Source organism: Heterodontus francisci, chromosome 8 (genome assembly GCF_036365525.1).
Source record: "Heterodontus francisci isolate sHetFra1 chromosome 8, sHetFra1.hap1, whole genome shotgun sequence".
Taxonomy (NCBI): Eukaryota; Metazoa; Chordata; class Chondrichthyes; order Heterodontiformes; family Heterodontidae; genus Heterodontus; species Heterodontus francisci.
The window spans coordinates 8672938-8690262 of record NC_090378.1 but is presented as its reverse complement, the minus strand read 5'-3'; the positions used below and the strand labels follow the sequence as shown (position 1 = coordinate 8690262).

Below are 17325 nucleotides of genomic sequence, written 5' to 3'. Positions count from 1 at the left end.
CTATATTGGATTTGGTGCTTGGCAACGAACCAGGCCAGGTGGCAGATCTCTCGGTGGGAGAGCATTTCGGTGATAGTGATCACAACTCCCTGACCTTTACTATAGGCATGGAGAGGGACAGGAGCAGACGAGATGGGAAAATATTTAATTGGGGGAGGGGGAATTACAATGCTATTAGGCAGGAACTGGGGAGCTTAAATTGGGAACAGATGTTCTCAGGGAAATGCACGACAGAAATGTGGAGGTTGTTTAGGGAGCACTTGCTGCGTCTGCTGGATAGGTTTGTCCCAGTGAAGCAAGGAAGGGATGGTAGGGTGAAGGAACCTTGGATGACAAGAGATGTGGAACAGCTAGTCAAGAGGAAGAAGGAAGCTTACTTGAGGTTGAAGAAGCAAGGATCAGACAGCGCTCTAGAAGGTTACAAGGTAGCCAGAAAGGAACTGAAGAATGGACTTAGGAGAGCTAGAAGGGGACATGAAAAAGTCTTGGCGGGTAGGATTAAGGAAAATCCCAAGGTGTCCTACACTTATGTGAGGAACAAGAGGATGGCCAGAGTGAGTGTAGGGCCGATCAGAGATAGTGGAGGGAACTTGTGCCTAGAGTCGGAGGAGGTAGGGGAGGTCCTTAATGAATACTTTGCTTCAGTATTCACTAGTGAGGGGGACCTGGACGTTTGTGAGGACAGTGTGAAACAGGCTGATATGCTCGAACAGGTTGATGTTAAGGAGGATGATGTGCTGGAAATTTTGAAAGACATGAGGATAGATAAGTCCCCGGGGCCAGACGGGATATACCCAAGGTTATTACGGGAAGCGAGGGAACAGATTGCCGCGCCTTTGGCGATGATCTTTGCGTCCTCACTGTCCACTGGAGTAGTACCAGATGATTGGAGGGTGGCAAATGTTATTCCCTTGTTCAAGAAAGGGAATAGGGATAACCCTGGGAATTACAGACCAGTCAGTCTTACGTCGGTGGTGGGCAAATTATTGGAGAGGATTCTGAGAGACAGGATTTATGATTATTTGGAAAAGCATAGTTTCATTAGAGATAGCCAGCATGGCTTTGTGAGGGGCAGGTCATGCCTCACAAGCCTTATTGAATTCTTTGAGGATGTGACAAAACACATTGATGAAGGAAGAGCAGTGGATGTGGTATATATGGATTTTAGCAAGGCGTTTGATAAGGTTCCCCATGGTAGGCTCATTCAGAACGTGAGGAGCCATGGGATACAGGGAAAGTTGGCTGTCTGGATACAGAATTGGCTGGCCCATAGAGGACAGAGGGTGGTAGTAGATGGAAAGTCTTCAGCCTGGAGCTCGGTGACCAGTGGTGTTCCGCAGGGATCTGTTCTGGGACCTCTGCTCTTTGTGATTTTTATAAATGACTTGGATGAGGAAGTGGAAGGCTGGGTTAGCAAGTTTGCCGATGACACAAAGGTTGCTGGAGTTGTGGGTAGTGTGGAGGGCTGTTGTAGGTTGCAACGGGACATTGACAGGATGCAGAGCTGGGCTGAGAAGTGGCAGATGGAGTTCAACCTGGAAAAGTGTGAAGTGATTCATTTTGGAAGGTCAAATTTGAATGCTGAATACAAGCTTAAAGACAGGATTCTTGGCAATGTGGAGGAACAGAGGGATCTTGGGGTCCATGTCCATAGATCCCTCAAAGTTGCCACCCAAGTTGATAGGGTTGTTAAGAAGGCGTATAGGGTGTTGGCTTTCATTAACAGGGGGATTGAGTTTAAGAGCCGCGAGGCTATGCTGCAGCTCTATAAAGCCCTAGTTAGACCACACTTGGAATATTGTGTTCAGTTCTGGTCGCCTCATTACAGGAAGGATGTGGAAGCTTTAGAGAGGGTGCAGAGGAGATTCACCAGGATGCTGCCTGGACTGGAGGGCATGTCTTATGAAGAAAGGTTGAGGGAGCTAGGGACTTTTCTCATTGGAGCGAAGAGGGATGAGAGGTGACTTGATAGAGGGGTACAAGATGATGAGAGGCATAGATAGAGTGGATAGCCGGAGACTTTTTCCCAGGGCGGAAAGGGCTATCACCAGGGGGCATAATTTTAAGGTGATTGGAGGAAGGTTTAGGGGAGATGTCAGAGGTAGGTTCTTTACAGAGAGTGGTGGGTGCGTGAAGCAGATACATTAGAGACATTTAAGTGACTCTTGGATAGGTACATGGATGATAGTAGAATGAAGGGTATGTAGGTAGTTTGATCTTACAGTAGGTTAAAGGGTCGGCACAATGTCGTGGGCTGAAGGGTCTGTACTGTGCTGTTCTATGTTCCATTTTCTGAAAAGGGAATATAAAGAAATTCCCTTCAGGTTTCTTACAATAGGAAGCAGCATGTAGCAATTCAAAAGACCCAGCACAAAACAGACAGCCCATCCCTTCAGTCTCATCAGAAAACTTCCGAGCTTCAACTCATCAAGTGAGTTTTTTTTTTAAAAAAAAGACGGGGAGAGAGACTGACACAAATACAAGTTTTCAGGGATTTTTGAATCCCAATTACGTGGGGATAAATTTCCTTTGGAGAACACGCATAAATAATTTCAATATAGAGTCAACTCTCCTTTAACTTTGCTATCCAAGGATGACTTAGTAATATTAGTGCTACGGGTTTTCTGAAAAGACACACTTTGGAGACGATTAATAAACATCTTTGTCAGTAATTGTCTTTAAATATTTCCCAATTTAGATCATTAAAATTAATCTTTGAAAACAGCAATATAATTTAATGCAGTTACTTATTTTCTCTTCTCCACTGTGTAAAATCAGGGATGTCCAAATTATGGCCTATGCGCCACATGTGGACAACAAGCCCTGACAATTCGGCACAGTTCCATCTGCACTTTTATTCCTTACTCTTTGAATTGCTGCATTTGCATTTTGTGGGCCTGTTGATTTAGAACCAACTGTTATTAGGGCTTTCTTTATGGCCCATGAAATTCCATAGTATTCACACCAAGTGACCTTCAAAAGAAAATTAGACACTGCTGCCCTGGACTATTCAATTATACAGCCAATCACACCTTGAGAGTCTAGTTTTTCAACGTGGTTTTTCAGTATTCTCCACTGTTGCCGAATACTGTTGGTAAGCTGCTCCCGGACTTCATCACAAGAAAGCTCCAAGCTATTTTCTTTGTTGGATTCACGAGAATCCTCTTCATTGTCCGATCCTGCCTGTGAAATCAAAAAATAAAAATTTCTTCTTGGGTGATAGAAAAAAGGGTGTCCAGCCTGCTTCATTTAAAACAAAAACTCACCCCTCAACATGATACCAACAATTCTGCTTTCCATCAAAAATGGAAAGCAGTTGAAGTCTTGCAAAAGGCCCTTAAAGAAAATGAGGCTATTTGGAAATGTTTTATTGGACTGTTACCACCATGTGTGCCAAGTCTTTCCAATGCACTCTTACAGTCAAATACTCAGGTAGATTCAGAGTCTATTTCACCAATAGACAAGAGAGAATCAGTTATTTGCATGTACACTCATGGAGCTGAATTTAATCCTACCCAGGAGTTCTTTGGAGGCAGCGTAGAGGGCAAGATACATTTGGGACTTCAGTTACCTCATAAAAAGGACCAAACTACAGATCATTGCATCAAGCTAAAAATATTCCCAATTTAGAATTATAAACTTCACGAACCAAGGAACTATGGCACAGTCCACTCCAGTGACCAGCCTAGTTAGCACTGAAGAGCACAACCTGCCCTATTCAATAGCTGGGAAGTCAGTATTGGGTGACTTTGGCTACATGTTAGAATGGTGCCTGATTATCACAATATTTTTCCAGCATGGGAAAAAAAGATGCATTGCTTGGAGAGCAAGAAGCTCAGAACACTAAGGTTTCTGAAGCTGTTTTTTGTATTATCTGCAACAGTTTGTTCTGTTGGCCTTTATTTCCAGTGAAAAATCTAGGAACCAGAGGGGAAAAGTAGGAACTTCAAATTAGCAAAGTGTTGCATCTTCTTCCTGACGTCAGACACATTCACTAACAGAACATCTGAGGTTATTCCTTCCTGTTCACTCGAGAGCTTGGATCACACTTCTCAATAGTGGCACAAACACCAGATCCTTACCAGAGGTCTGTCTCTGTCTGTCTCCTGCACTGACATCTCATCCCTGGTGCATCTTGAGACTAATCCTAGAACATCCCTTATTGTTATTACAGCTATGAAACTGAATTGTATCATTTTAAAATGGCCAAAATGGAGAACGAGTTGTTTTTTGGGCATTTAAATATTCTTAAATTTTCTTCAAGTAATACCAAGAGTTAAGCCATTGCGCAAAAAGTTATTAAATCATAATTTGAAAATTGCTTTTTTCTTTTATTCTTTCTTGGGATGTGGGCATCACTGGCAAGGCCAGCATTTGTTACCCACCCCTAACTGCCTTCAACAACTGAGTAGCTTGCTAAGCCATTTCAGATGGCAGATAAGAGTCAACCACATTGCTGTGGATCTGGAGTCACATGTAGGCCAGACCAGGTAAAGACAGCAGATTTTCTTCACTAAAAGGACATTAGTGAAACAGATGGGTCTTTATGACAATCAACGATAGCTTCATGGCACCATTACTGAAACTTGCTTTCAATTCAAAATTATTTAATTGACTTTAAAATTCCACCAGCTGCCATGGTGAAATTTGAACCTGGCTCTCCAGGTCATTAGCCTGGGTCTCTGGATTACTAGCCCATCATGCTGGCTCATAGAAATCTGCTATTCCCCCAAACCATGAAAGTGAGTGAATTTAAGGGAAAAATATTTAAAAAGCAGCATAACAATACATTTACGTCTGAAAGCTGTATAAACACCCGAAGCTTATCAAGAGAGAAACAGCAGTGCTTGTATTTAGTTTTGGTGCTCACAGAGTGCAAGCAGAGACACTCAACACTGGTGTGAGATTTATTGCTATGGTAAATTGACAAGATAAACTGATTCCCCGAGATGCCATATCACAGAGGCAGTACTACTTGAAACAGTATAGTGTAAATCTATTCAGATAATTGTACACTATTCAATATTATGCATCCATAACCAAATCTTGTATTATGATCAAAGGTCAATCAACAATTCCATTGTCACACATGGGGATGGGGTTAAATTTATAAAAATGCAGCAAAATATCCATATGTTATAAATTTTGGAACCACACTATTCTATAAGGATCACAGCACAACAGAATAAAAGGTTATGATTTCATACAACACATTATCGGAAAGAATATTGGGAAACTCACTATACCACTGCTATCTTCCATGTGCTCTTTTGGCCTCTGCTTTCTACGGCTAAGCATAGACATCATATCTTTCTTCATCTGCTGTAGAACTTGTTTCAGTTCAATATTTTCCACCATTAGTTCTTTATGATGCCTTTCATAGTTGTTTATAAGGGATTTGTACATTTCCCCTTCATTCCTGCAGTTTTGGGAGAGAATGAGTAACAAAATTGTGCTAGGATTTTGCAAAGCAATATCATGGAAATATATTTGCAATGCAATAACAAACATGCAAGATCTTAGTTAAATAACTTTATAGTACCTGGCTTCTGTTTTGCCAGTCCTCCATGCACTCCGTCGCCCATCAGGCCGACCCACATAATTAAGGATGTCAATACCTTTTTAAATAAAAGGAAAGGGGTTAAAATGCATTATGGAGTCAGTCATTTATAACATAGGAGGCAGCCATTTGGCTCGTCAAGTCCATGCCAGCTCTCTGCGGAGCAATCTAGTCAGAGAATAATTTACAAATACCACCTATTTTTTTCTTGCCACTTTAACTGAAAATATGAGTGGTGTGCAAAACAAGTAGATTTAGCCACTGAAATACCTGCTTACTCTGATCAATAACTAGCCTCTAGGAGGGCTGGTACTCTTGACCATGGCTTGCTGCATTTTGGGACAGTATCTTTCCTACCTAGTAACAGAGAGGATTATAACGGGCTGCTGATCCTATACAGTCTGATTTACACTTGGCTTTAACTTAAAATTACCCTTTTAAAACATCTAGTTCTGTGGGATTAACTCCTAAATTCTTTCTGCATGCATTATCTTAGAAGTGCCAGTAGGTGGCAGTGTCAACATGATAAATTGGATTAGAATACTTGAATTACACTACTGTGATCAGAGAGGAGTGACAAGAACATGCCGATCGACCGAAACAATCGGTCCAAGTAGAGAACTGAAGACTTCAACTATATTTTTAAATGTCTGATATTGAGACAAATCTTACAAACCTTCCATACCCATCCCTTCAATTATAGTTTAAAATTTCTCCAGGCAGTCCCCATCATCACAAATCACTTCTCAATTGAGAACTGTGGGATCACCTGCCTAATAGCACTAGGGGGTAAAAAGTGGGGAGGCTTCAACTCTTCAGACTTATGCTTCCTATAGTGTGCAAGCAAGACCAATAACCTGACGTCCAGTAAAATATTTGTATTTTTCTCTGTGGCGCAAAGGACTGAACACATTGCATACTGTATCTCCTGGTTTTAAAAGTATCTGCAATAGTAAAAACTACATATGAAATCTCTCATGTGAAGCAGTGTTTTCAAATTAGTTGTGCACAATCCAATTTAGAGAATTGCAATCATGACACTCAATTTCAGCACGAGTTGAAGAGAATACTCTGTCGACACCATAGTAATGCTTCTTCAAAATAAAGTAACTCAGGAAAAGGATGTCCTGGACCAGTGCACACTCAAATCTATGGAAGCAATCCATTTGGTGAAAACCTAGAGCATTGGGCCCTACTGAAGCTACCATTTACCCAGGTTTACAACAGAATCTCTTCTCCTCCCCCACCCCCCCCACTTTAAAAACTGAGATCTCAGGAAGACTTACACAGCTTTTTATCTTTCTTATCCATTACGAGCTGGTGTAAGCGTTCTCTCAGTTTATTGTACTCTCGCTCCTTTCTCTTCAGGTCATGGTTGTACTGAGTAGCGCGACTTGCGATTATATTTTGCAATTTTTGTATCTAAAAGAAACAAAAATCAGAGAAATTTAACAGTGATCACAAAATACTGTTGGCCCCATAAAATATTGAGATTAATAATCAGTACAGCACAACATCCAATATACAGAACAACCACTTCGCTTTTACCTTTGGTGAGCGAAACTAATATGACAAACAAAGTACTGGCTTGATTAAAAAATGGCATGTAAAAACACAGGGTCCAATCCAAACGCTAATAAGAGTATTTTTCAAAGTGGATTTTTCTTCCTTAGAGTTTTTGAACTCAGGGCACTTGAAGTTAGGACACTAGCACGAAATTCATTTTCCTTGGAAATCCAGCACACCAGTGAAAACTTGGAACCAAGGTGAAGTTGCAAGTCAGCTGGATAAGTCTTAAAAAAGAATTGCACTGTGCATGGGGTGGGAAGGGACCCAAGGATGTTACAATTTGTTTCACAACCCATGGATTATTTACTTCTTCTACACTTCAATCACTGTTGTAAAGGCAGAAACAGTGACCATTTGTGCACAGCAAGGTTCCACAAACAAATGATAAAACGACCACATGGTCTTTTTGAAGAAGAATGCTGGCCAGGAAACTGGGAGAATTTCTTGCTCGTCAAACACGGGATTTTGACATCCACTTGAGCAGGTAAATTGTGTCTCAATTGATCACCTTACTTGAAAGATGCCACCTCTAACATTGCAGCACTTGCTCAATACTGCAATGCAGTGTCTGTCAAATCAAGGAAATCTAACATTAAAACAGGTACGAAATTTTAAAAAAAGTTTGGGACCAGCTCAAAATCAGCTTACCACTTAAGGTCAACTTCGCAGCAATGTGCATACCTACTGAGATATTCCATTTTACCCATTCCCTAAACTAAAATGTAGAATTCTTTCAAGTATGTTAAAAAAATGTGAAAAAAAAGTGAGCTAGAGGAACTTTTAATGAATTATTTTCTCTGCTTGAATGGAGAAACTCTTACATGTTGTAGCTCGCTTTAAGATTGATACAAGATCGGTTAAGAATTATCGGAACAAAAGTAAAAACATAATGCAAAAAGAAAATGACCAGGGAATTGAGGTACTTAATTTTACTTGGTATAGATCTTCCAGAGTCTTTACCTCCTCCTTTTCATTCTTCAGTAAACGGTGTAAAGTTCTGTTCTTCAATTGTAGTTGTCTGTCCTTTTCTTGAAGGGATATAACTTCCCTTTGAGATAATGCTAGTTGATCCTAAAAAGATTCAATCAGATTACTCAAAGCCCAAAAAAGGGGGAAAATGCAGACCAGAATTCCAACTTGGTCAATGTCCCACAGATAGGCAAGCCTCCCAAGTATCCCTCATTAATACTGCAGTACATTAGAGCTATACACAAGACATTTCCAATGTCCAGATGGAATACTCGGACAGTTGATGCTTAGGAAGTCACGGAGACGACAAATTTAAACAGTTGTGGCAAAAAAAAGTTAGAGGATCAATATCCCTCAGAATTAAAAGCCGCTTTCAATATTCTCTGCAGGGTACATATGGTCTTTTACACATTTTTGATATTCTTCACTCCAACAGAAGCAGAAGGCACTGCCACCAAACCCCCAAGCTCTGGAATTTGCCCCCTAATCCTTTCCACCTCACTACTCCTCATTCTCCCATGCTTTAAGACACTTCTTACAATTCTACTTTTTTGGCCAAGTTTTTGGTCACTTCACAATATCCCTATGTGGCTCAGTGTTAATTTTTGTATAATACGCCTGTGAAGCACCTTAGGACAGTTTGCTACATTAAAGGCACTACATAAGTGAAAAGCTGTTGTAAAATCCAAAGTAGCAAAAACAAGGTGAAATGGAAAGTGGCAGGGGTTAGGGCAAATGATCAAAAGCATGTTTAATAAATAGGACTTTTAAAGAAAAAGCTGAAATAATGGAATAAAGAAAAAGTAATGGAGTAAAGGGGCTCAGGAAGAGACTCCCAGTGTGAAGAATCATGGACTGAGGGCTCTGTTACGGATGGAAGTGGGTGGGGAGTGTCAGCCATCCTAGAAAAGACTACTGTACAACTTAAAAAAACACATATTGGGACCAACATATGGGAGGATACTCTAAGTTTATTCAATATGGATCGTACTCAAACAAGCATTCTGGTTTAACTCCTTTATTCTTCTGCGACCTGCAATAAAATGACTGCAACAGAACCAAAACAAAGCTGAAGATGGGCTACTCGTCTTCTGCTCTTTACCTTTAGCTTAACCTGGCTGTGGTACAAATGGTCCATATCACTACTGGACTTCAGATTTTGTGTTTCCATATCTTCTAGTGCACGGAGACCTTTGCGATGAAGCTGAAGCAGATCGTACATGCAATTGAGAATGGCTTCCAGGTTTAGTTCTTTCTGCGTCTCCTCAGTGTAAAAAGATGGAAAACCCAATGTAGTGAGCTCCTAAAATATTGAACAAGTAATAAAAATGCTACAGTACAGTAAATTTAAGCAAAGTTACATTAAGTTACATTAAGGTACATTAAAGCTACAACAGAATAAACATTGCAAGTCAAGTTAAACAGAAAATGCGATCCATTATTTAACGATATTCCAGACAAGTCTACATAATGCACCAACCTACGGCGGCTCGCCACCACTAAACGAGCAATTAAGGATGGGCAATAAATGTTAGCCTAGCCAGTAATGCCCACATCTCGTGAAAGAATAAAAAAATACAAAATGTGCAACTCCAACACCTTCTAAAAAAGAAGCCCACTGCAGGAGAACCTATGGTAATAGTTAAGAAGCAATTGAAAAAAACTCCACTTTTCCCTCCTCTTTAAAAAAAAAAGCTAACATAACTGTTGAGACATTGCTTTTCTCATTTGAACACTACTACCTCCCTGCAGGTTAGGAAATATCTCTGCAACATGCTCCCTGATATAATTCTCTTTAAATAAGACAAAATGAGAGTTAACCAAATATCAATTGCTCGCTCAGAGAGGAGAAAAAAAAGAACAAGTACAGCAAAAAGGTTGACGTCCCCTCTGCTGCTCACTTCAACTAGTTCTTTCATGGCCAAAGCAACATTTCACCAGGCGGGCAGTTTTGATTTCTCCTACTTACAAATAATGGTGATGTTTGAACTTGTGGGATCAGGCTCTCAGAAGCTGTGCCAAGAATAGCTCTGATGCTGAAAGATCCAGTGGTGCAACAACACAACAGTCTTTAATTGGAGATATGTCATGTTTAGTTTACTAAGTTTAGAGATACAGCACTGAAACAGGCCCTTCGGCCCACCAAGTCTGTGCAGACCATCAACCACCCATTTATACTAATCCTACACTAATTCCATATTCCTACCACATCCCCACCTGTCCCTATATTTCCCTACCACCTACCTATACTAGGGGCAATTTATAATGGCCAATTAACCTATCAACCTGCAAGTCTTTGGCATGTGGGAGGAAACCGGAGCACCCAGAGGAAACCCACGCAGACACAGGGAGAACTTGCAAACTCCACACAGGCAGTACCCAGAATTGAACCCGGGTCGCTGGAGCTGTGAGGCTGCGGTGCTAACCACTGCGCCGCCAACGTTTAAGCTCCACTCAAGCCTCCTCCCTACTTTCCTCAGCTATCAACAAAACCCTCAATTCCTTTCTCCCTCATATGCTTATCTAGCCTCCCCTTAAATGCATCAATACTATTCAACTCAATTACTCCCTGTGGTATCTAGTTCCACATTCTCTCCACTCTCCAGTTGGAGTAATTTCTTCTGAATTCCCCATCAGATTTCTTGGTGACTATCTTATATTGGTGGCCTCTAGTTTTGCTCTTCCCCACAAATGAAAACAAAAACGTTCATAATTTTAAAGACCTCTATTAGGTCACTGCTAAGCCTTCTCTTTTCAAGAGAAAAAGAGGCTTAGCCTGTTCATCTTCTCCTGTATTTCTGAGATCATCCTCAAACCAGTTTTGCACCTTCTCCTGTACCTCTATCGTTTTTATAATATGGCAACCAGAATTGTACACTGTTCTCCGGGTGTGGTCCAACCAAGGTTCGATACAAGTTTAGCATAACTTCTTTATTTTTCAATTCTATCCTTCAAGACATAAACCCCGGTGTTCGGTTTGCTTTTTCTATGGTCTTGTTAGCCTGATTCACTACATTTAGTGATGTATGTAATGCAGTTGTACTACCAAAATATAACATTCCCAAACAAGTAACCAGATTAAGAAAAGAACTTAAATAAAAACAAAAAGTGCTGTAAAATACTCAGCAGCTCTGGCAGCATCTGTGGAGAGAGAAGCAAAGTTGACATTTCAGATCAGTGACCTTTCATCAGCACTGCTGAGTATTTTCCAGCACCTTGTTTTTATTTCAGATTTCCAGCATCTGCAGTATTTTGCTTTTAAGAACTTCATCCACTACCCCGATAAGATGCAACTCATAACAAAAGAGTTTTGTGAAAACAGAACATTGCCCCAAAGAGTCTAAGTGTTCTGATCTTTTGGTACTACAAACCCCTAGACTGGATTGGAGATTTCCTATTCCACAATTTCATTCAGAACACTGCTTAGAAGTCAAAATATGACGATGCAACGGAAAACCATCATAATAGCATTTCCATATCTGGTGTTGAATTTTCCTAAAATGATCTTTAAAGCAACAAGCATAGAAGGGAGTTTGCTCAGTCAACTTATTCACCAGATTCATAATGTAATCTGTTGGCTGAAACTCCCCAAATGGCAAACCCAATTTACAGTGCTTAATCTTTGTTGGAGAGAAAAAAAAAGGAAATTGTGATCAGGGTTGAAGCTACTATGAGAATCAAAATCAAGTGTCAACACCGAGGCTTCAAAGAATTGTACAGCAGAGGAGGAGGCAATGTCAGTCTATTGTGCCTGTGCTAATCATTGAAAGAGCTACCCATTAGCCCCACTCTCTTTTTTTCCCCCTACAGACCTGCACACTCCATTAGATTGTCATAAATCTAAAGGATGCCGACTTCAATAGCTATTATGACAGCCAGGGCTTGAAAGTTGCAGCTGAGGAAAGATTGGATAGGCTAGGGTTGTTTTCCTCAGAACAGGGGAAGCTGAGGGGTGACTTAATTGAGGTGTATAAAATTATATGGGGCTGAGATAGAGTAGACAGGAAGGACCCATTTCCCCTATCGGAGAGGTCAATTATCAGGGGGCACAGATACAAGACTAGCCAGTCCAATCTTTTCTCATGAGACAAACCAACCATTCCAGGTATTAGTCTAATAAACCTTCTCTGAACTGCTACCAATGCATTTACATTCTTCCTTAAATAAGACTACATTATGTCCTCTTCACAACTTACTTTCCTACCTTTGTGTCATCAACAAATTTGGCAACCATACTTTCGGCTCCTCCATCCAAGTCATTTATATTATTAAAATGTTGAGGCCGCAGCACTGATCCCTGTGGCACACCACTCGTTACATCTTGCCAACCAGAAAATGATCCATTTATGCCTACTCTCTCTTTCCTGTTCACTAGCCAATCTTCTATCCCTGCCAATATGTTGCCCCCTACACCATGAGCTTTTATTTTCCGCAATAACCTTTGATAAGGCACCTTATCAAATGCCTTCTGGAAATCCAAGTACAGTACATCCACTGGTTCCCCTTCATGTATAGCACATGTATCTACCTCAAAGAACTCCAATAAATTGGTTAAACATGATTTTCTTTTCACAAAACCATGTTGACTCTGCCTGATTACCTTGAATTTTTCTAAATGCCCTGCTATAACTTCTTTAATAATCGCTTCTAACATTTTTCCTGACAGATGTTCAGCTAACTAGCATATAGCTTCCTGCTTTCGGTCTCCCTCCCTTTTTGAATAAAGGACTTACATTTGCTATTTCCCAATACAACGGAAGCTTCTCAGAATCTAGGGAATATTGGAAAATCAAAACCAACACATGAACTGTCTCACTAGCCACTTCTTTTAAGATTTGTTCTCTGCGAACTCATGTTCTCCATGAGATCCACCTCCTGCTTCCTCAACCTATTCCCACTAAACTGACCACCCAACTTCCATTTCTGGCTCCCATGTTAGCTGATATTGTTAATGGTTCAGCAAACTTTAACTCTGCTTCTCTCTCCACAGATGCTACCAGACCTGTTGAGTATTTCCAGCATTTCCTGTTTTTATTTCAGATTTCCAGCATCCGCAGTACTTTGTTTTTGTGTTGTTAATGGTTCTCTTTCAACTATGTCATCACCCCTCTCCTCAAAAAAACTACCATCCCCTTTCCTCTCCAAAGACCTTGAAAGAGCTGTCGCCTCCCTAATCTGCACCCATCTTTCCTGGAACTCCATGTTCGAATCTCTCCAGTCAGGTTTCCACATCTGCCAAAGTACCAAAAAAGGCTTAAAGTCACAAATGACATCCCTTGTGCCTGCGATAAAGACAAACTATTCCTCCTCGTCCTTCTCAGCCAGTCTGTAACCTTGACTACACCATCTTCCTCCAATGCCCCTGCACCGCTGTCCAGTTAGTTGGGACTGTACTCGCCTGATTCTATCTTAGCCAGAGCATCACCTGCAATGGCTTCTCTTTCTCCTCTCACACCGTTAACCTCTGATGTTTCTCAAGGATCTATCCTTGGTTCTCTCCTATTTTTCATCTAAATGCTGCCCCTTCGCAACATCACCCAAAAACATAGCATCAGTTTCAACACTTATGCTAACAAACATAAGTGTACACCATCACCTCACTCAACCCCTCCCACTGTCTCTAAATACTAACACTCCTTGTCTGACATCCAGTACTGCTAAATATTGGGAAGTGTGAAAGCCATTGTCTTTAGTCCCTGCTACCAGGTCCATTCCTCTCCCTGGCAACTGTCTGAGACTGAACCAGACAGTTCGCAACTTTGGTAGCATACTTGATCCAGAGATCAACTTCAAACCACATATCCACACCATCTCCAAGACTGCCTATTTCCACCTCTATCACCACCTGACTTGGCCCTGCCTCAGTTCATCTGCTGCTAAAACTCTGATGCTTGTTACTTCTAGACTTGACTATTCCCTATCCCTGACTGGGGAATCTAGAACACAGGGTCAGAGTCTCAGAATAAGGGGTTGGCCACTTAGGACTGAGATGGAGGAATTTCTTCAGAGGTTAGGGTTAGTGTGTTTCTTTGGAATTCTCTACCCCACAGAGCTATGGATGTTCAGTTGTTGAGTATATTCAAGACAGAGGCCAACAAATTTTTGGGTACAAAGGGAATTAAGAGATATGGGGATAGTGCAGGAAGGTGGAGCTGAAGTAGACGATCAGCCATGATTTTATTGAATGCCAAATCAGGCTCAAAGGGCTGACCGCAGCTTCTATTCCTTGTATTCCAATGCATTCCTGGATGCCAGCCTCCTATATTCTACTCTCTGTAAACTTGAGGTCATCTAAAATTCTGCTGCCTGTGTCCAAACTCTCACCAAGTGGTTGTAAAAGATTATTGTAGCATTATAGTTATGTTACTGGACTAATAATCCAGGGGTCTGGACTAATGATCTGGAGGCACGAGTTCAAATCCTGCAATGGGAGCTGATTTTCTTAATGTGAAATATATCAGTAATGGTGACCATGAACCTACTAGATTGGTGTAAAGTCCCATCTGATTCATTAATGTCTTTCAGGGAAGTAAATCTGCCATCTTTACCCAGTCTGGCCTATATGTGATTCCAGGCTCACAGCAATGTACTTGACTCTTAACTACCCTCTGAAATGGCCCAGCAAGCCACTCCATTATTTTCAAGAAGGCAGCTCAACACCATCTCAAGGGCAATTAGGAATGGGGCAATATTAGGGATGACTGCAGTGTTAATTACCATTCACAACTCCTCAGATACTGAAGCAGTCTGTGTCCACATGCAGCAAGACCTGGACAATATTCAGGCTTGGGCTGATAAGTGGCAAGTAACATTCACACCACACAAGTGCCAGGCAATGACCATCTCCAACAAGAGAGAATCTAACCATCTCCCCTTGACAGTCAACAGCATTATCATCGCTGAATCCTCCAACATCCTGGGGGTTACCATTGACCAGAAACTGAACTGGTGTAGCCATATAAACACCGTGGCTACAAGAGAAGGTCAGAGGCTAGGAGTCCTTCAGTGAGTAACCCAACATCTGACTCCCCAAAGCCTGTCACCATCTACAACACACAAGTCAGGAGTGTGGAAAAATACTTTCCACTTGCCTTAATAGGTGCAGCTCCAACAACACAAGAAACTTGACACCATCCAGGACAAAGCAGCCTGCTTGATTGGCACCCCATCCACAAACATTCTTTCCCTTCAGCACAGACGCACAGTGGCAGCAATGTGTACCATCTACAAGATGCACTGCAGCAACGTACCATGGCTCCTTAGACAGCACCTTCCAAACCCGTGACCTCTACCAACTAGAAAGACAAGGACAGCAGATGCATGGGAACACCACCACCAGCAAGTTCCCCTCCAACCCACACACCTTCCTGATTTGGAATTATATCACCATTCCTTCACTGTCGTTGGGTCAAAATCCTGGAACTCCCTTCCTAACAGCACTGTGGGTGTACCTACCGCACATGGACTGCAGTGGTTCAAGAAGGCAGCGCACCACCACCTTCTCAAGGGCAATTAGAGATAGGCAATAAACGCTGGCCTAGCGAGCAACGCCCACATCCCAGGAAGGCAAAAAATAAAAGTGTGGTTGACTCTTAACTGCCCTCTGAAAAGACCTCGCAAGCTATTTATTCAAGAAGGTGGATCACCTCCACCTCCTCAGGGCAAATTAGGGATGGGCAATAAATGCTGGCCCCTTCCAGAAATACCCAAATCACGTGAATGAATTTAAAAAAAGAAAACTAGAAAGTCTTTTGCAGTCAATCAGTTAGGTCTCTATTTGGGGAGTACTCCTAAATAGGACACCACGGTAACACAGTTTATTGTGTAATGGCCAGTTAAGTACTTTACATATCTCATCTTGTGAGGAGGTCAATCCTATTAATGATATATTTTCATACTGTTAGCAACATCAGCACCTTTACTTAGTAAGTCAATCCTTTTTTGATTTACATCACAATTTTTGGGAGGGTGCACACTGGAATGAAGTTATGATTTTGGATAAATTACTCGCTGTGACCGCTGGTTAAAAAAAAGGATCAACAATAATCACAACTGATTTAAATAATCCCCATTTGAGGTCAGAGAAAAGGCACGGGGGAGGAAACCCCATTTGTTTCAGAAGATTTTTGAAAATTTTCACATCATGGAAACGTTAAAAACTTCTAAAGGACCAAAAGTGATTGCGAAGCAAGAAAGTCAACATTTGACCCTTGAAATCCTTCAATGAAAGTATGCAACACAGAATCAAATGGGGTTATTAAAACAAAAACTTGCCTGATTGAGGTATGCTATGCATTGCTCTACATTTTCCTTTGTGCAAAACAAACTTAAATTATGACTACTAAATAAAGGCAGTGTTTCAATGAAGCTATTACAGGGAGACATCTTCGATCTGGATGTGTAGCGATAGATAAATTCTTTGCTGTCTGTCGGAAAGAAAAACAGAAAATTAAATGAGTGAGTCAATCATATACAACAGCTAACAGACACACTGATAAAGTTACCATTTTGAAACTAATTAATACCATCTAAAAATATCCTTCATTTTAAGTTTTTAATCATTGGAACCCTTTCAGGAATTATCGAAGATGCATTAAATAGAAAAAAAAATAGCTTGAATATTTATAATCACATTACAGCTAATAAAATTGTGCTATATGATGCCAAAATGCTCTGAACCAAACAGTGTGGTTGCAGCATTTAAAAAGGCAGATATTTATCACTTACAAGATTTATTTAGCATATTGATAAAGGGAAAGAACCACACTTGAGGAACATTACACTATGTACTTAACTAATACGCACACCACCAATAAAAGATCTATAACCACGAGGGTTGCCAAGGTCACCAGGAATTAAACGTTAATCTCCTGAGTACCCTTGCGAGCAACTCAGGAGAAAAGCCAGAGGGAGGGTTTGTGCCACTGCGTGTTGCGCCTGTGCTTTCAGCACACGGCACTTCAGGAAGGACAGCTTCAAATTATGATGCCAAATTGTTCTTGACCAGTCTTACAAGAGGCTGTGATCAGTCGTGCTGAGTGGTCAAACCATGGTCAACAGCACAGGCGGCACACTAGTGAGTCTGTTAAGTGAGGTCCAAGTTCAAAACCGGACAAGAGGCAAGTCAAATTCACAAAATATGTTCAAGTACAAATAAAGGACTAGTTTCAACAAACATTAAAAAGGAAATAAATTAAAACTGTATTCATCAGGTTGTACAAATGGAA

At 41.0% G+C, this 17325-nt stretch overlaps 1 protein-coding gene across 9 annotated transcripts in view; it reads right to left on the bottom strand.

Moving 5' to 3' along the window:
• ssx2ipa (synovial sarcoma, X breakpoint 2 interacting protein a) overlaps window positions 1-17325 on the bottom strand; it is a 72330-nt gene that overhangs the window by 10882 nt on the left and 44123 nt on the right. For all 9 annotated transcript variants that reach the window (XR_010975466.1, XM_068036610.1, XM_068036609.1 and 6 more), the window contains 7 exons: window positions 16373-16524; window positions 9201-9401; window positions 8090-8200; window positions 6847-6982; window positions 5543-5618; window positions 5242-5419; window positions 3033-3183 (listed from right to left, as the gene is read on the bottom strand). Coding sequence is in view for 8 of the 9 variants with exons in the window: in XM_068036610.1 (XP_067892711.1) it covers window positions 3033-3183; window positions 5242-5419; window positions 5543-5618; window positions 6847-6982; window positions 8090-8200; window positions 9201-9401; window positions 16373-16524 (1005 nt within the window). In the remaining variant the exon portion in view is untranslated. The remainder of the gene's footprint in view (window positions 1-3032; window positions 3184-5241; window positions 5420-5542; window positions 5619-6846; window positions 6983-8089; window positions 8201-9200; window positions 9402-16372; window positions 16525-17325) is intronic.